Source organism: Podarcis vaucheri (assembly GCF_965113315.1).
Source record: "Podarcis vaucheri genome assembly, chromosome: 9".
Taxonomy (NCBI): Eukaryota; Metazoa; Chordata; class Lepidosauria; order Squamata; family Lacertidae; genus Podarcis; species Podarcis vaucheri.
Genome location: NC_138767.1, coordinates 14,277,967 through 14,297,241, shown reverse-complemented (window position 1 = coordinate 14,297,241; position 19,275 = coordinate 14,277,967). Strand labels below are relative to the sequence as shown.

Here is a 19,275-nt window from a genome sequence, read left to right as displayed (position 1 = left end):
ATACGCACACGCACACACATATATGTGTATATATATATGTGTGTGTATATATCTATAAATATCTATAGATATATAGATATATATATAGATATATATCTGTGTGTGTGATTCCTTATGTTTATTGTTCGTGTGTTAATAAAAGCCAAAGAAAGACACCTGCAATGATTCCTTGTTTCTTGCGTGTATCTTAATAAAAACCATATAAAGGCTGTGCGTGTGTATACTGATTCCTTATGTACACACACACGTGTCTTTATTTGGTTTCGATCAACGGAGACAAGTATAGATCCCTTTAGATCCCTTTCTCTTTGTGCCAGTGGGCGGCCTCTTTTCCTCTGGGCGCCCGATGTCTCCGCCTCCTCCCTCGTCGGGTCTCCAGGGCCGGGCGCGGCCATTGCTGCTCTCGCAGCCGGCCTCGCTTCCTTCCCCACCGGCCTCGCCCGCCTTCCGCCGCGCGGCTGAACAGGCCCGTTGGGCGCGGATCCAGCCATGGCAGCCGCCGAGAGCACGACAGCCCTCCTCTCGGGCGCCTTCGTGGGCGCGCTCGCTTTCCACCATGTCAACAGCGGCTCCGACACTGTGCGTAAAAAGGTGCCCTTCGCCCCGTGTTGGCGAACATCCCCATCGCCATTACGCATGGAGTGGACGGGGGTGCTTTCGGGTTACCCCGAGGAAGTGCTTTCGCCCCGGCACCTCTTGTCCTTGTTTAATGGGAACTTGGGTGCTTTATGCGTAAAAGGAAGCCAGGGCGTGGTGTTGTTGTTGTGTAGTACGTATGTGTTTGTGCAGAGGCCAAGTGAGGGCGCATCTCCTGCCGTGGCTGCCCCTTCCCGCACCAAGTTTCACTCCTGCTTATATGTTTGTATGCATGCGTGTATATATGCACGTGTGCATTTCCCACTTTAAGACAGCGACGGAGCTGCAACGCGCGCAGACCCCCCTCTCCACCACTTACTTTGGGAAGAGTTGCCTCGCGTCTCGTGTGACTCCCAAACCCGAGTGCTTTGTGCGCGCAGCCAGCCCGGTGCCCTGCGTGGGTCTGTAACAACAGAGGGACCGTAACCCTCTCTGCGACCCCTCTTAAAAGCACGGCTTAAATTGAGCTTCCCCTCCTCCCTAGGAAGATTTCACGTCTCCATAAAATGCTGCTGTGTGTCTCCGCTGTGTCTTGGGCGTGCTTGAGATATATGGATTTCAAATTTCCCTCCTCGCAGATCTCCCGGGTCCTAGTCGTAGTCTGACACTCCATAGCCACTACTCGCTTGACACAACGTCGCCTAACCTTGCAAAACAGCTATAATGGTTGCTTCATGGTCAGGTCACCTGGAAGCATCCATAGTTAGTTTAATGTTAGAATATGCTTCCAAATTTGCTAAAGTTTGGGACTAGTCAGTGGCAAAGGGTGCAATTTGATCTGCTTTTTGAAGGGGGACGACTCAAATACTTCCATCCAGGCCCAGCCCTTAAATTATGCTGTTTTAAATGAGCGTTTTATATTTGACTTCTTTTAGTAATGTTTTCTTTTGAAAAATTTGTTTTGTTTTGCTAACTTTGCTGCTTTAAATATGCATTCTGTAGTTGACCTCCTTTGTAACGTTTTGTTTTGAAATCTAATATTTTAGATTCCTGTTCATTTTGTTACTTTGGATGTATACATTATATTTTACTTTCTTCAGCAATGTTTTATTCGGGATTGTTTTATTTGATGTTTTAATGTAGGTTGCAAACCGCTTTGAGATTTCTTTATTCAAAATATAAAGTGGTTTAAAAACAACAACAATAATAATAATACTGATTATACAGCTCCTGTTAGTGATGCGTAACTTTGGTGTTTCTTCAATTGCAAAGGAAGGATTCCTTCTTGGGGAGGTGAAATCTGAAGCCAAGGACATCATTACTGACTCTCAGATGGATGGTGCTGAAGTTGTGTATACAATTGGTAAGTCAGCGACCAACCGATGCATTGCCTTTGGGGCGGAATGAACATTATGCGGCGCTTGTAAAATATTATTAGTGCATGAGTGTACCAGTATATTTGAATGCGGTGATGGTACTGCATTGCTTCTGAGCTGCTGTGAAGTCATTCTGTGGGATCCCATGATGTCTAGCAGCAGGATCTATTTTATACTGCAACTGGTCCTTTCCCTCCCCTACCAGGAATAGTGTTATCTCCATGTTTGTCCGGTGGCTGTGTAGTTCTTTTATTTCTATACAGCTTTTCATAATGGTCCCTTGACATTCCTATCTCTTCAGAGCAGCAGAAAGAGAACAAATGTGATCAAAGGCCTGCCCAATTTGTTTTGCATTTGTTTTTGAGGAAGAAAAATTATATAGATCTTCAAATTTACTGTAGTAGTTTGTGTGTCAGTATACACATGAGAGAAAATACCTATGATGTGTGATTTTTGTGGATATACCCAGCTGTATACTTCTTTTTCAAGGCTCTTTAGTCACATGGACTTCTGCTTATCCACTGTTTGAAGTATATAAACGGAATGTGGGTGAGCATTTTAGGAATTTTATATTGTACATTGTTCTTAATTTTTCTGACTTTTAGTTGATTTTAGCAGTACTTCATCTTAAGTCGCTTTAAGACTTTTTTTGTACAAAGCGACTACCAGATGTAATAAATATTAAAATTATTTGAGTATCTTATAAGGTTGTGACTGAACACAGAATTCAGTTAATTACTGTCAGCAGACCACATTGTGCAGAGCTATGCCTACACAATCATTCAGAGGAAAGTAAGATGCCGTTTCATTTTTATTTATTTTTTCCAAAAATTTGCTTTAATCAGTTGGAAAAAGATTCAGAGGTTTCTGTAAAGGAAAAAGGAATCTTTGAAAAATCCAGCCCAAGCCAAAACATCCCAAAATTACACATGTTCAAAAATAAAGAGAGAAAGAAAAGAGGAATTAGAGCAAAGGAGAAAAGGAGAGAGGGTGTGGAAGGGATTATGAGAAGGCTAGAGACTAAGGGTGGGAAAGAAGGGGGAGAGAGAGAGAAATGGGGAAGGGAACAAGACAATTGGACAATCTTTCAAAACTTTAAACAAAATTGAAACAATGTGAAGGAAGAAAAGTGGAAATGGGGTGGTGCATTTTCTGAGTTTACCTGTAAAGAACTGAGGACAGAGGGAGAAAAATAAATAAATCGTTTCATTTTCAGATATACAAAGTCACATTCCATGCTACCAACCCTTCAGGTAAGTGCTGTACCCTATTTCAGAAAGAAACTTGAATTCTGTTTCATACAAGGGGATAGCAAAACCCTCACGCAGAGCACTTAATGTGTTGAATTCAGTCAGAGCCTTGGATCATGGCAACAGAATATGCATGCCTAAGGAAACTTATTTCGGTGGGGCTTGCTCACAGATTAATGTTTGCTGTTTAAATAAGCAAGGGAAGCATGTTTAGAGAGTTCAGGTTACATATGCTTCAGGTTACACACTCCGCTAACCCAGAAATATTACCTCGGGTTAAGAACTTTGCTTCAGGATGAGAACAGAAATCATGCTCTGGCGGCACAGTGGCAGCAGGAGGCCCCATTAGCTAAAGTGGTGCTTCAGGTTAAGAACAGTTTCAGGTTAAGAACGGATCTCCGGAACGAATTAAGTACTTAACCCGAGGTACCACTGTATTTTTATTTATTTATTCAGGGCATTTATTAGTTGCATGTCCTCCATAGGAGTTTAGGGCAATGTACAACCAACAAAAATTTAAAAACAAGGATAAAAAAAAATGCAAACAGCAATTTTAGCAACCAATCATTGATGTTAGGGTTGTCATGCAGCAAAAGCCAGGGTAAATAAATATGCCTTTAATTGATGTTGAACAATACATATGGAAAGTCAGTAAAGCAAACAAAGTGATTATTATTTCAGGGTAGAAGATGTTACATGATTTTCTCCATGACTTCCTTCTCTTCCAAAGGTCTAAAGGATTTGATTTCTGTATTTTTATTGAAATTATCATTATACCCTGTGTTCATTTGCTGTATGAGCAAATGTGTGAAGCTTAGTAATAAAAACCAATGCCACTCTAGAAATGTCTTTGATTCAACATCTCTGTTGCCCTTGGGATTCCTCTTATCTTTTCCAGCTTTTACAACTCGGCAGGAGAATTGAACGAGCCACTGCTGAATAATATATTGTCGAGTTGCAAAAAGGTATTTTGCATTTAGAACTAACCTCTTCACAAAACAGAAATGTATGGATACCATAGATTACTACTATATTCTTGTTTAAATGCATGCATAATATCCTACAGACTGGTTCTTATTAGACATGTACAGGCAGGTTTTACTTTTAGGTAAGTCCCAGTGAGTTCAGTGGGCTTACTCCAAGTAAGTATAAGTGTGTCTAGGATTGCAGCTTTTGACTGCTATCTCCACACACTTATTGGCAAAGAAGCTCAAATGAATACAGTGGACCATACTTTAGAGCGAACATGCAAACAGTTGATCTGCCAGTGACATGGTTTTTCAACTTTTCCCATTATGGGCACATGGTTGTTGTTACAACCTGAAATCACCTTTTAGCACCAGCAATAGGGTGACTCTCAGTCATTATGCAAGAGGTATGAGAACCAGTGAAGGCAGTGAAGGTCCTGTGTGAGTGTCTGGAGGCGGTTGGAGGATGGATGGCGGCTAACAGATTGAGGTTGAAGACAGAAGTAGTTTGGGGGGGGACAGGAGATGGGCGGGTATGGAGGACTCCCAGGTCCTGATTGGGGTAACTGTACCCCTGAAGGACCAGGGGCGCAGCCTGCGAGTCATTCTGGACTCACAGCTGTCCAGGGAGCCGCAGGTCAATTGTGTGTCCAGGGCAGCTGTTTATCAACTCCGTCTGGTACGCAGGCTGAGACCCTACCTGCCCGCGGACTGTCTTGCCAGAGTGGTGCATGCTCTAGTTATCTCTCGCTTGGACTACTGCAATGTGCTCTATGTGGGACTACCTTTGAAGGTGACCCGGAAACTACAACTAATCCAGAATGCGGCAGCTAGACTGGTGACTGGGAGCGGCCGCCGAGACCATATAACACTGGTCTTGAAAGGCCTACACTGGCTCCCAGCACGTTTCCGAGCACAATTCAAAGTGTTGGTGCTGACCTTTAAAGCCCTAAACGGCCTTGGTCCAGTATACCTGAAGGAGCGTCTCCACCCCCATCGTTCTGCCTGGACACTGAGGTCCAGTGCCAGGGGCCTTCTGGCGGTTCCCTCTCTGCGAGAAGTGAGGTTACAGGGAACCAGACAGAGGGCCTTCTCGGTAGTGGCACCCGCCCTGTGGAACGCCCTCCCACCAGATGTCAGAGAGAAAAATAACTACCAAACTTTTAGAAGACATCTGAAGGCAGCCCTGTTTAGGGAAGCTTTTAATGTTTAATAGGTTATTGTATTTTAGTGTTTTGTTGGAAGCCGCCCAGAGTGGCTGGGGGAACCCCAGCCAGATGGGCAGGGTATAAATAATAAGTTGTTTAAAGAAGCTATATCTAATTTTCAGATTGCCATTTCTCTTCCAGACTGTGGTGGGCTGGTACAAACTCAGGCGTAATACTGACCAGACAATGACGTTCAGAGAGCGACTCCTTCATAGGCATTTACAGTCACACTTGTCAAATCAGGGCCTTGTTTTTCTGTTACTGACTTTCAGCCCAACCTCTTCAAATTTATCCACTTACAAACTTGAATATGCCTTACATAAACCGCAAGAAGGGTAAGTATATTCATTACCCTTTAGTGCACTTCTGTAACTCAGTGAAATATAGCTAATCACTTTCTTGGGTTAATCCCTTTTCCTTTGAAATTTGGAGGAAATCTTGCAATGGAAATGATTTCTTTCTGTTGAAATTTCGCTTTCTTACTCTTGATATCATTGGCTGCAATCTTACACGTAATCAGACTTGTGATAGCTCTACAGAAATGTGCAGGAGAGACCCAACATCACATTAGCACAAAAAGCTTGAGAGCTGATGTGGTGCAAGTGATAGCAAACTGTAACGAAGCATAGTACCGTATTTACTTGAATCTAATGCACACCTTTTTTGGCCAAATCACGTTGCGAAAATTAAGGTGTGAATTAGATTCAATGGTGCATAGCGTCTAGTTAATACGGTAATAGCAGTTGCACTAGGCATTGCACTAGGCAATCTTTGTAAGTTCCAAGACAACAACGGGATTAGTTTGTGTCTGAGCAGTGTTCAATCTTAAAATATTAAAAGCATATTTCTGAGCAAGTTCTCAGAAGTAAGTTCCTCTGAGCTCAGTAGTCTTAACTCGCAGGTAAGAATGTATAAGATTTTTTGTAAAGCTGCAAACCTGGGAGTAAACCCCATTGAACTTAGTGGCATGCACAAAGCAATCCTATACAACTCTTCCCAAAAGCAAGTTGTATTAAGAATTAATAATGGAATGGCACTATTTCATGCACTCAGTAAACCTTCCCATTGTAGTTATATTAAATTCTTCTATTTATCCTTTTCTAAAGTCCTTTTCAGAAAGTTCCTCTTGTTATTGCCAATTTGAGAATGGCAGAAGAGCACGGATACCATACCGCGTCTGGTTCTTGTATTTCTTCCGGCTATTGTAGAGCAGTTGCAAAACACAGGTATGAAAAGGATGTTTTAATTTTTTGCATTGCGTTTTTGGCGACTCCAAATGATTGCCAGTTAGCAGCATAGGTGTGTGGGTGTGTGCGTGCGCGTGTGGGTGTGGGTGTGTGTGTGTATATATATATATATATATATATATATATATATATATATATGCAGGTTTTGGTGTCTTCGGGTGTCTTCCCGTGTAAGAGTCGGGGTGTCTGGGCGACGTTTCGACGAGGTCTCACTCGTCATCTTCAGGCTGGTGCTTTCGGCTTCTTGTTCCAGTAACAAGAAGCCGAAAGCACCAGCCTGAAGATGACGAGTGAGACCTCGTCGAAACGTCGCCCAGACACCCCGACTCTTACACGGGAAGACACCCGAAGACACCAAAACCTGCATTCCTGTACCCGTGAAAATCTACGAAAGCATATATATATATATATATACACATACACACACACATATATATAATACACACACAAATACATCATCATCTTCTTCGGTGATCACTCGCAGCCGAGTAAGATTTTCTTCCATAAACACAGTTTTAACAATGAGTCCGTAAGTGACTGTGGAGGCCAGTTCTGGATCCATATGTCCTTCCACAGTGGGGACATTGGTTTCCGGGCAGGAGTTGATCACAGTGTGGATTTGCCAAGCGTGCCTTCCTCTTGGCACATTTCTCCCTTGCGTTCTGAGTTTGAGTTTCTTCAAAGCCCATGATACCTTTGGTAAAAGCTGTTGTCCAACTGGAGCGCTCGCAGGCCAGTGTTTCCCTGTTGTCAGTGTTTATACTACTTTTTTAAGATTTGGCTTGAGATAGTCTTTCAACCTCTTTTGTTGACCACCAGCATTACGCTTTCCATTTTTAAGCATTTTTAAATAATACAGTGTGTCTTCATCTCCCCTAATAGGAGTGCTCCCGTTCCAGCTATGGCCTCTTCCTGGATATTGCAAATTGGCCCAGTATGCATGTAAAATCAAGCTAAACCATAGCTAAGCCTGAGTGCACAGGTAATCAAAGCAGAAATAGTGGCCACTTTGCTCCTTCAGTCCTCATGGTGCTGTGCTACCTGCAGCAAAGCCATTGTTTGGCATAGTGTTGTATTTAAACCTCAGCCTTGTGGTCTGTCTCCCTCCGACAAACACTGGACAGTAAGCCAAGAACAAACCTTGGCTATCGCTTGCAGCTTGTCAAGTGAGACAAACCACAAACCCAGATTCAGGCAGGAGCAAAGTGCTTGCAGTTTCTGCTGCAAGTACTTGTGAGCTTGTGCATTTATGCTTAGTGCCATATGTGGACCAGACCACAATGAGGGCCAAGCAATTAACCTTCCTCCTTCAGCTTTCCATTTTTCTCTTTCACCTGACACTCAGCATTCTGGGCCTGCTTGTATCTTACGAGCATGCTCAGTCCTCACTGGACTTTTGTTTTAAGTGCTGCTCCTCTTTCAGCGGTGTTAAAAAGTTTTGTTTTGTTTTAATTCTGCAAACCTCAGGATTCTCCCCTCTTGTTTCTCAGTGGCTCAATTTCACTGTTGGGATAAGTAATTTTTAAAAAGAGGGGTGGATGGTAGGCTTCAGCCTAGAAAGCTGGACTGTGATGTTTACTAAGGAAAAACATGTACTTGCATTATTTTAAGAACTCCACTCACTACATTGGAGCTTGACTTTTAACTTGCTATAAACAAACTTGTCTTATTTTAACCAGCAATTCCATCAGCGAGCATTGTCTCCTAAATGCCCTAGTGCTTGAGATTTCCTTATTCCTATAGGTTTTCATGTCAGCTAAGGGACGCGGGTGGTGCTGTGGTCTAAACCATTGAGCCTCTTGGGCTTGCCGATCTGAAGGTCGGTGGTTCGAATCCCTGCGACAGGGTGAGTTCCCGTTGCTCTGTCCCAGCTCCTGCCAACCTAGCAGTTCAAAAGCACACCAGTGCAAGTAGATAAATAGGTTCCGCTGTGGCAGGAAGGTAAACGGCGTTTCCGTGCGCTGCTCTGGTTTTGCCAGATGCGGCTTAGTCATGCTGGTCACATGACCCAGAAAAACTGTCTGCGGACAAACGCCGGCTCCCTTGGCCTGTAAAGTGAGATGAGCGCCGCAACCTCAGAGTCGTCTGCGACTGGACTTAACTGTCAGGGGTCCTTTACCTTTTTTGAAGGTTGTGTTCAGTTGTCGATGTCAAAATTTAGAGATTTCAAAATCCACTTTGCATAAAATGGCAGATGGAAATAGTACATTCTAGATTTTCTTTTTTGTATCAAAAGGTCAGAATTTTTTAATGAAGATGGGTCTCTAAAAGAGGTTCTGAAGACTTCTGAAATGTCTGCCACCTTGCAGGAGGAAATGGAGGTAAGTCACATGCTTTTGGAAAACTTCTCACGCACCTTTTAACCAGTAACACAAAGCTTGAAATAAGTGTTTGGCAACACAATCTATACGAAGAAATGTTGACGCAAAATGTCCTGAAGCTGGAAATTAGGGGAAAGTAAACCCCATTAACTTGTGCACCAGGCAGATATAATATTATTGTGTATCCTAGAAATAACCATAGGTAGGGAAATGAGTGCCATGTGCAGAATTACACTTATTTAGGCTGTATTCCAGAAAAACCTGTTGTTCTGGGGTCACCTGAAAGCTTAATCACACAACTTTTATTCAGGAAGTTAAGTGTTCGGTGACAGCATTATCTAGTCTCCAACAGCACACATAGAGAGTGCCTCAGTTTTATAAGAATAGCTCTGCTGCATCAGGCCAGTGGCCCATTTAGTCCAGTATCCTGTTCTCACAGTGGCCAACCAGACGCCTGTGGGAAACCAGTAAGCAGAACATGAGTGCAAGAGCAACTCTCTCCCTTTCTGTGATTTCCAGCAGCTGGTATTCAGAAGCCTTGCTACTTCCAACTGTGGAGGGTAGAGGATAGCCATCATCAGTTAGCTGTTAAAACGTTTTGATTAAGCTATTTTATGAATTATTTGTATACGGATAAGATGACAATTTATTCCACAAGGTGTCCCATATTTTCCCTCTCTCCTAGAATATAGGCAGTAAAGTAGCAGATAGTGAAAGATCAGTAGAGAATCTGCTAGCAGAAGTAGACCAACTGAGACAAGAAGTACGAAGGAAAAAAGAACAGATGCAAACTGCAGGTAACGTAAAACACCTAACTTTCTGTTCCATCTCATTAAACTGACAGGGTACGTAATCTTCCAGAGCTGAAATAGGAACCCTCATTCCCCTTTAGTGAAAGCTCCATAGAAATGTAGGAGAGAGAAGAGTAAGAGTTACAGGTTCCTACTTCAATACCTGTCCTAGGATCTTAAATTCAATCTCTTGGTTCCAATTCGAAAGCAGGGGTGCGTTTATGAATTGTCACTGGATTCCCTTTACATTTGGCATCTTCAGTTTACTTGTCAGCCTTTGCTCCTGTAAAAAGAGCTTTCACACTTAATCAAGTGGTAAACCAGGCACTGCTCAGAATTCTACAATAGGAATCAAGAGCATAGATCAGGAATAGGCTACGCAGTGCCCTACTGCTGTTATTGGACTTCAGCTTTCACCACCCTGCCCCCTGGCCATGCTGACAGGGGTCGGTAATGGTTAGGAATACAACAGCCAATTGGATGACACCAGGCTGGCTACCTCTGATATAGATATATAGATATATAAACGGCCTCGGCCAAGTATACCTGAAGGAGCATCTCCACCCCAATCATTCTGCCCAGACGCTGAGGTCCAGCGCCGAGGGCCTTCTGGCGGTTCCCTCACTATGAGAAGCAAAGCTACAGGGAACCAGGCAGAGGCCCTTCTCGGTAGTGGCACCCTCCCATCAGATGTCAAAGAAAACAACAACTACCTGACATTTAGAATACATCTGAAGGCAGCCCTGTTCAGGGAAGTTTTTAATGTATTTTTAGTTGTTGTTGGAAGCTGTCCAGAGTGGCTGGGGAAACCTAGCCAGATGGGTGTGGTACAAACAATTATTATTATTATTGATACTTACTTGTCTAGAAATGACCCTGATGTTGCAAAAGGCATGTTAAGCAAATAGTTCAGATATTTAGAATGTATGAGCTGCTATTTCACATATGCTATGGGTGGATGTTTTATTAAGCTGTAGTTTCGCACAATATGAAAAGGCTTCAGCAAGTCTCAGGCCCCATGCTTTTGCCTTTCCTTAACCATAGTTTGTCACATCATCCAAATCAAGGGACTTGAGGCTTGCCAAAGTCTTGGGACTGCTCATTAAATAGTTACCAGTCAAGCAGCTGCTGTTCTATGCACTTGGAAGTCTTGTAGGCTGCTGTAGCTGTTATATCAAAAGAAAACACCCTCTGTCTGTTTCAGAAGTTACCCAAACGAAGAAAAGTCACCCAGATGAATCGAAAGAAAATATCTTCCTCTGTCAGGCTTTGCAAAACTTTTTCCCAAATTCTGGACTGCAGTCAAGCAGTGTTACTTTAAAAGGAAGACAGATTTCTAAGCATTGCTGCAACATTGACCACAAGACAAAAATAATGGACTGGCTGACCTTAATGTTCAAAGAAAATAGTTTCCCTGAAGCTGAGACAAGGCAGGTAATTAAGCGAAAGGCTACTGTAACTACAAGTGGACCAAAGCCATTCAAAAGGCTACGATCTTTCAAACTTCGTCGAAATCTATTTCGGGAGGACCAAAAGAACAGTGACCAAGAAACAAACATTCCAAACAGTGACACTGAACCTGATGAGGATGTTACAAAAGAGCCTGAAGAACGCAGAGTATCTCCAAGTTTTTAATCCCTTTCAGTACAGATAAAGGATTTATTTCCCCCCAGAAATTGTTGCCTATGTAACTGTCCATTTGTTCATGGTCTCTGGGAGAGGAAGTCTTGTTTATGAAAACTCACCCATCAAAAATTAAACCAGCATTAATCCCCACAATTTGGGGGGAAACAAAATAGTCTAGTTTCTTCCGCAGTAGATTTTGTATTCCTTATTTTCCACAGGGATTATCCCTGGTGGAAGACTTCAGCATAAAATGTACTGTACTGATAGTACCATGTTTGGACTAAGAATGCAACAATATTTCTTGGCTTTTATCCAGTTGTTCCTCTTTGATCCAGTGGAGGCTTATCTTGAGGGAAAGGAGAGGTGATTTTCACTAGTTCCTTCCCTCTTCAGGTTCTCATGCTGCCTCCCAGGTACCATATTTTTCGCTCTATAAGACGCACCAGACCACAAGACGCACCTAGTTTTTGGAGGAGGAAAACAAGAAGAAAAATATTCTGAATCTCAGAAGCCAGAACAGCAAGAAGGATCGCTGCGCAGTGAAAGCAGCAATCCCTCTTGCTGTTCTGGCTTCTGTGATAGCTGCGCAGCCTGCATTCGCTCCATAAGACGCACACACATTTCCCCTTACTTTTCAGGAGGGAAAAAGTGAGTCTTACAGAGCAAATAATACGGTAATTCCAAAGGGTCCACCAACCCTCTGGAGCAGAAGGGGGTGGTGCACAGGTCTGCAGAGGAAAGCAGGGGGAAATCTCCACCACCACTGGATCAGAGTCTTCTGTCAGCAGTAGGATACAAAATGGTTATAACCGATTAAGTAACATGCTGTGCTTGAAAGTGAAGCGGCTGAATTGAAGGCTAAACATGGTTTCGTGTCAGCCTAGAGAGAAGTGGGCAAGACCTTAATACAAATATTTCATTCATGATACTGCCTTTGATTGTGTTCCACTAATCCATTTTCCACACGGAGCAATATAGTACATAGTAATATAGCACACAGATGCGCCAAGCCTACACCTACCTAGGGGTAAGCCCCATTAGACATAGATACTTGCTTCCAAGTAGGTATCTTTATTGTTAGGCATGACAGCATGTGTTTCCTTCTTTATAAAGTTTTTACTTCATTTTATGACAGCATGTTTTCCATCTTGCATACAAAATGACAGCCATTTGAAGAATGACATGATTATTAGCACAGAGGAGAAGCATTCTGCCATTCACATGGCAATCCTGTGTACTCTGTATACAGCAGAATTAACAGGATCGTATCTGACGTGCTAGTGGTTTGCTTATTAAGGATGTACCAGGAATGACTACAAATCAGTCACAAAATCAGTTTTATTAAGTACAGTCAACATAATTCATTCTGGATATTTGATACTACATACTTTAGGGTCGCTGAGGAATGTTGGGTCCTTATAGGTAACCGACATAAATCCTGCAACATAATAAATTCAGAAGCTTTAGAAACAAAGCAATTTGCAAAACATCTAAGTACCTCCATATTTTAAAAAGATGCTCACCCAGTTGTCGGGCTCTTTTAATATTTTTTGCAACCTCTTGCTGCTTCTTCATACATAAGCCTGTAAAATCAAAAAATCCTAAAAAGCCACTTCATTTGAAAACATCAAAAGATCAATTCCTTTATCAATGCAGCTTAAACCTATTAAGGGGCTTTTAAAAATATAAGCACTCAAGACTGGTCTCGATTTAAGTTTTAGAAACCAAATTCAATATAATTCAGAATGATGCACAGGTCAAAGGTGGCTGGCTATTTAAATAGCCTTAAAATTAATTAGTGAAGCATTTACCTTAAATATAATACTGCTAAATCTTTCACATACCTGTTATATGCCTTCCAAAAATGTGACCAGAGTATGGCGAAATAAACTGTGATAAAAGCTGTTGAAGGAGGGAAAAAAATAACAAATATTAAGCAACATTTTGATTTCTTTTTTTTTTTTTTTTACATATTGGTAGCAAATCTCCACAGTTCATTTAAACTTACTAATCATGCAATATTTAAAGAAAATTAAGTACTGAAATTTCACAAGCAGAAAACAATTTAAAATGTAGTTTCTGTTTTGTATGGCCAGTCAGTCTGCAAAGTGGAAATCCAAAGGAAGACCAGAGGATTGGTAGGATAAACCAAAGTAGAGGCCCTGTGCACTTAAGACTGGGTGAGGCTTAACACTGTACCACAGGTATAGAAACTATTTTGTATGCAAGAGAAGCAGCACATGAGCCCACAAGATAATCCTGAAATAGCCGTGGTTAAGAGATCCAGCAATGTTATATACTTTATTCCAAATGAAATCCTGTTTCTATGCTTGCTTTACTTGGCTTTACACCTCCTACTCTTGGTTATTAGGTGTAGAATTATTGTACTTGCAAGGTGACACCCTATCAACCACATGTGCTGGGCAAGCACAGTATTCTGCATTCCTGCAATTATCCTGCCTCCGCACCTTTAAATCATAATAACCATGGGGATTTGGCATATGTCCAAGGCATACTTTGGATTTCCAACATGCAACTGATCTTGTTATATTTTCCTTGCACGTATTCCTGAGTTCCAGTTACACTGAGTTCAGACTGAGTTCCAGTCTGAAGAAGTGTGCATGCACACGAAAGCTCATACCAAGAACTAACTTAGTTGGTCTTTAAGGTGCTACTGGAAGGAGTATTCCTGAGTGTATTCTAAAAGAGTGAATTTTAATTTTACATATTTAGTGCCAGTGGCATTCACTCCTAGGTGAATGGAGCCGCATGAAAGGAACAGAAATGTTGCAAAAGTACCGCCCTGAAGCAGTATTCTTGTAACACGTAGGAGTGTACAAGTGAACTAGCATGATCTCCGATAAGCATAGGCCGGATTTTGCTTAGCTTTCTTTAGTACACCTTGACAACAAACACTAATACAGAGGAATTTACCTGTACATTTTTGTAGTCAACAGCTACCCCACACAAGACACACTTTTTAGGGGGTTCCTTATAGGGATTGTCCATTGGCACAGGCTGAAACAGAAATAGTTTTAGCAGAAGTGTCTTTCTACTTTCTTTTAGTACTGACTGCTTAAGTCAGCCTTTCTCAGCCTGTGGGTCCCCAGATGTTGAACTACAACTCACATCACCCCTAGCTAGAAAGGACAGAGCTCAGGGATGATGGGAGTTGTAGTCCAACAACATCTGGGGACCCACAGGTTGAGAACTGCTGGCTTAAGTGCTGAAGCAGACATGATACTATCATACAGGACAAGTGTCTTGCAACGTTACACAAAAATCAGCCCTAGGTCAGACTCTAGCATAGATAAATGGTACATGTCTATTTGGTTGACCCACCAAATGGGGCTTCTAGTTAGAACTGTTTTATAGAATAGACTAAAAAAAGCAAAAGGCTGCTTCTGGGCGGTTTTTTAACTTATCTTAAAATTGCCACATAGTTCTTATATTAAACTTTAAATGTAAGAACAGAATCCATCATTGATCAATCTTCTTGATTGTCTCCCCTCGTATATATGTACTCAGCCCATCTCAATCCCTTGTGTACCATCCTAGTACAGGAAAGGCGGGGTAGAAATTTTAACCATATTTCTGGCGCTTTGGTTTACAAGCATTGGCTAGTGTAATTTATACCAGGCTGTGGTCAAACATTTAATATCAGGCAGGCACCTTCACAGTATTCTTTTTTGGTGCCTACTGAAGACATTCATATTTGGACAAGCCTACCCAGATGTTTAGAAAGTTTGCGTGAGTTTTGATTTGTTTTAATCTATTATATTGTGGTTTTAACCTTCTGTATGTTTTCAATTATGGTTGTAGTTTTTTGTTTTTTCCTTTTTGTAAAACACTTTGAGGGAGTTTTCTACAATTAAGCAGTATATAATATTTTATGAAATAAATGAATAAATAAAATAGACTGAGAGGCAGTGATTGGCCTAAGATCACTTGGAAAGATTCATAAGAAGGACCTTGTGGATCAGACCAAGAGACCACCTAGGCCAGCAGCCTGTTGTTAACCTGATGCCTAAGCCACTTGCAGAACCTGAATGAGACAGCAGTCTCCCCACCTGTGAATCCCAGAGACAAGCATTCAGAGGCATACTGCCACCAACAGGGGAGGCAGAACATAGGTGTTGTGGCTAGCCACCACTGACAGCCTTAGTCATTCTTCCTTGGTAATTTTGGCACCATTTTCCAACTTGACACAAAGTTTCTTTTAATTATTTGCCAAACAAGTTCTGTATTTGATGCCTCACAGTTTTCAGAGTAAATAAATTGAGATTGTTGTAAACACTGTAATTTTGAAACACTCATTTTTACTTCAGCTACCTTCCAACAAGGTGTCTTCTATGTTTATAGCCTACAGTTGATAATGAGCCTTAAATAAAGTAGAAATACCTGATTACACTCTTATATATTTTATACTGACTCCTGTGCAGTTTCACAGCAAAAAGTGCAGTTGCAATACAATTATTTTCTTTAATAATAATAATACCTTTATTGTCATTGTACAACCTGTGTAAACCACTATCATCCTATGTTTTGAGTTTGAAAACTTTCACAAATATGTAGGCTGATTAGAATGTTAATTGTAACACACATTTCTTACCATATCTGCATTACTGGACAACTGTTCACTATATGAACTACACTCCCGTCTCCATGATGCAACTGGAAAAGACATATGTAACAAAGCACACTCACAACATGTTTTTAAGTATTCACAAGAAATTTAAAGCTAGCAAAGAATTAATGTTAAAGCACCCAAAGCCCATCTCCCCTTTTTAATACTTTTGTGGAGATTTATCATAACCCAATAGATATGCATTGATATACCAGCATTGGTTCCCCACCCCCCAGCAAAAATGCTGATGTTAGCACAGGTTTTGTGTTTATATTTAACATACCTAGCGACCATACATGAGAAAGAGTCCCATGCAGGCAGCTGTATGGAAATCCATGCAGAGGAATGAGCAGGCTGGCAGAGGAGGGACAGATCATTCTCTCTCCCCTTTCAGCCCCCTTAGTTTCATGCTAGCCTCAAGAGGAAGCAAATTCCCTTCCTCCACAGCAAGCACAGAAGCCAAGTGGGCTGAAGGAGGTGCAAAGTAGTGTTCCTACTGACTTCAGTGAGCCCAGGTAGATGACATTAGAGTTGCAGCCTAAGAAGCTGCATTTCCATGTTTGCTGCAGAGAAGAGGCTTCCTGTCCTCTGTGGCCAGCAAACGTGAAAACAACAATAATGCAAACTAGTAGTTTCTGTTGGCTTATTTACAAGTCTGCATTAGAAGGAACCACACAAAGAATACATGGCCTGTAAAAACAATTATATACCTGGTACAGTGGTACCTCTAGATGCGAACGGGATCTGTTCCGGAGCCCCATTCGCATCTAGAAGCAAACGTAACCAGAAACGGCATGTCTGTGCGCGCATGCACGCGTCGCTTTTCGCCGCTTCTGCGCATGACGTCATTTTGAGCGTCTGCGCATACGCAAGCAGTGAAACCCGGAAGTAACACGCTCCGTTACTTCCAGGTTACCGCGGAGCACAACTCGAACGTGCTCATCCCGAAGCACATTCAACCAGAGGTATGACTGTACATGATCTCCAATATCATTCAGCAAGCAGTACTATACTATTGATTTTAACTACTTTCGAAAGAGAGTACACACAAGCTAAGGAAAGCTCCCAATTACCAGCTTTGGCATTCCACGACACACAGTTGGATGCAAAGGTGATCAAACGGGGGAAATCCCTCAGCGCAGATTTTCTACGTAACTGCATTCACTGCTAAAATGGGTGTGTGACAATGCACACCAAGTAAATAAAAAGATGGAAAGAGCCCAGCATGCAGTGGATAGGCCACAGCCTGTGCGGATGGTATCTACTAGGGATCAGCACAAGTCAATGTCATCAACCCATTATTGTGACAAAGGCTCTCTCTAAAGGCTTTTGTAAGGTCCAACACGCACAAGGGAAATACAGTGGTGCCTCGCAAGACGAAAATAATTCATTCTGCGAGTCTTTTCGTCTTGCGAAGCACGGTCCGTCGCAACTGCGCCTCTTCAAGCGGCTTTAAAAAAAAGCGCAAGACGTTTTCGTCTTGCGAAGCAAGCCCATAGGGAAATGCGTCTAGCGAAGGAACACAAAACCGAAAAACCCTTTCGTCTAGCGAGTTTTTTGTCTTGCGAGGCATTCGTCTTGCAGGGCACCACTGTATTCCAGACCAAGCCAAATCCAAAGTGCAGATTCTAGTGAAATCAGCCTCAGTTCCACTAGGTTCAGAACTCTGAAATACAACACTGATGAGCATTATGAAAAAGCTGAGCCACTTCAGCCCTTGAGCCAATGCATGCATATATAAGTCTGGACATCTGGCTTCACAATGGGGTTATGTAGACCCTTGGACATCTACAAATAGTGCCGTAATGAACAGAATTACAGAGTTAATATATAATGTGGTTCAGGGTTTGCTTGAGGAGCTGCTCTTCCTAAATATATCTGTAAATCATAAGGGATTTAAGCCTAGCTCGAGCTACTTACACCCATGCTATTCTGAAGACAGATGAAGCAGTTATTGTAACACTTCAAAACCGTGCCAACTTATTGACGACAAGCAGGACTTACTCCCTAGCAATAAACATACATAGGTTTTGTGCTGCACGTTACTATGTTGCAATGCATAGAAAAAAGGCGCCCATATGTTTTGTTTATTCAAGCTTAAAGCTCTAAGGTGTTCCTATTATCCGCCCCCCAGCCTGCACAAGGCAGGCCAGTGCCGAATGGCTAAACAAGGTACAGCTTAGGGCCCCACTCTCTTGGGGGCCCGCAAAAATTTTAAAGGAAAAAGAACCAGATGTACATTTACAAAATATAAGTTAAAAAACAAATAAAATAAAACCTACATACAGCAACAGTGTTTTATGTTATGTAGGCTCCAATGATGTAATTAATGGGCCTTGCCTGCTAGCCTGCTCCCTAAAATATCACTGGTTTGCTCACTTATATATAGGGTGCCTACATTCTGCATAGGGACACGGGTGGCGCTGTGGGTTAAACCACAGAGCCTAGGACTTGCCGATCAGAAGGTCGGTGGTTTGTATCCCTGCGGGTAAGCTCCCGTTGCTCTGTCCCAGCTCCTGCCAACCTAGCAGTTCGAAAGCATGTCAAAGTGCAAGTAGATAAATAGGTACCACTCCGGCGGGAAGGTAAACAGTGTTTCTGTGCGCTGCTCTGGTTTGCCAGAAGCAGCTCAGTCATGCTGGCCACATGACCCAGAAGCTGTACACCGGCTCCCTCGGCCAATAAAGCAAGATGAGCGCCACAACCCCAGAGTCGGTCACAACCGGACCTAATGGTCAGGGGTCCCTTTACCTTTACCTTGCATTCTGCATGGACTGGTTGCAAAGCAACATGTGCAAATGGTTTTAGATACCTGTTAGGTCCATAAATTACCATATAGCATATATTCAACACAAAAAACAGTGACAGTTTGTTGTTGACAAAGGACAGCTAGACATATAAAGGACTCCGTTACCTTCAGTAGCTTAGGGCCTCCTCAAACCTAAATCCGGCCCTGAGGCAGGCCACGCCTTAGCGAAAGAAGCAAGCTCCCTCCCTGGTTGGGGCAGGACCTTCCATCTCTTACCTGCACCAGAGGAAACAGCGCCCTTCCTTACGCCAGCGAAGAGGCAGAAAACTCGCCCTGAGTCCTTGGCTGCCATCGCCAAGGCAGCCATGTTTTCCGCCTCCCAAGCTTCCGCTGTGGAAAACACACAGAGCAGCCCCTAAATCCTTCCCTCTCGGTACATTTCCTGTCCCCTGGCACGTTTTAGGGCTCGCGCATGCGCCGCGCCGGGAAGAAGCCGCAAGGGCGCCCAGTTCGAACTGTCAACAAAACACGGAGTC

General features: G+C 42.5%; 2 protein-coding genes across 4 annotated transcripts; one reads left to right on the top strand and one right to left on the bottom strand.

Annotated features, from left to right (window-relative positions):
* The first annotated feature begins 362 nt into the window (after window positions 1-362).
* Window positions 363-11,413, top strand: ABRAXAS1 (abraxas 1, BRCA1 A complex subunit). 3 transcript variants are annotated; one of them, XM_082236582.1, is made up of 9 exons: window positions 363-579; window positions 1,849-1,939; window positions 3,169-3,205; window positions 4,101-4,167; window positions 5,520-5,713; window positions 6,485-6,604; window positions 8,862-8,946; window positions 9,632-9,743; window positions 10,942-11,413. In XM_082236582.1, the coding sequence occupies exons 1-9, from the start codon at window positions 490-492 to the stop codon at window positions 11,370-11,372; spliced, it is 1,227 nt and encodes a 408-aa protein (XP_082092708.1). In that variant the 5' UTR covers window positions 363-489; the 3' UTR covers window positions 11,373-11,413. The 3 variants fall into 3 exon arrangements, with proteins under 3 accessions (XP_082092708.1, XP_082092707.1, XP_082092709.1); XM_082236581.1 differs by having other exon boundaries at window positions 363-591; XM_082236583.1 differs by having other exon boundaries at window positions 397-579; window positions 1,853-1,939.
* A 1,270-nt stretch (window positions 11,414-12,683) lies between these two features.
* On the bottom strand, window positions 12,684-19,172 carry MRPS18C (mitochondrial ribosomal protein S18C). The gene is made up of 6 exons (XM_082236804.1): window positions 19,016-19,172; window positions 15,976-16,037; window positions 14,298-14,381; window positions 13,208-13,265; window positions 12,887-12,946; window positions 12,684-12,801 (listed from the first exon to the last, which is right to left on the bottom strand). Exons 1-6 carry the CDS (start codon window positions 19,104-19,106, stop codon window positions 12,725-12,727), a joined length of 432 nt encoding a protein of 143 aa, XP_082092930.1. The 5' UTR covers window positions 19,107-19,172; the 3' UTR covers window positions 12,684-12,724.
* Between the last annotated feature and the right edge of the window lie 103 nt (window positions 19,173-19,275).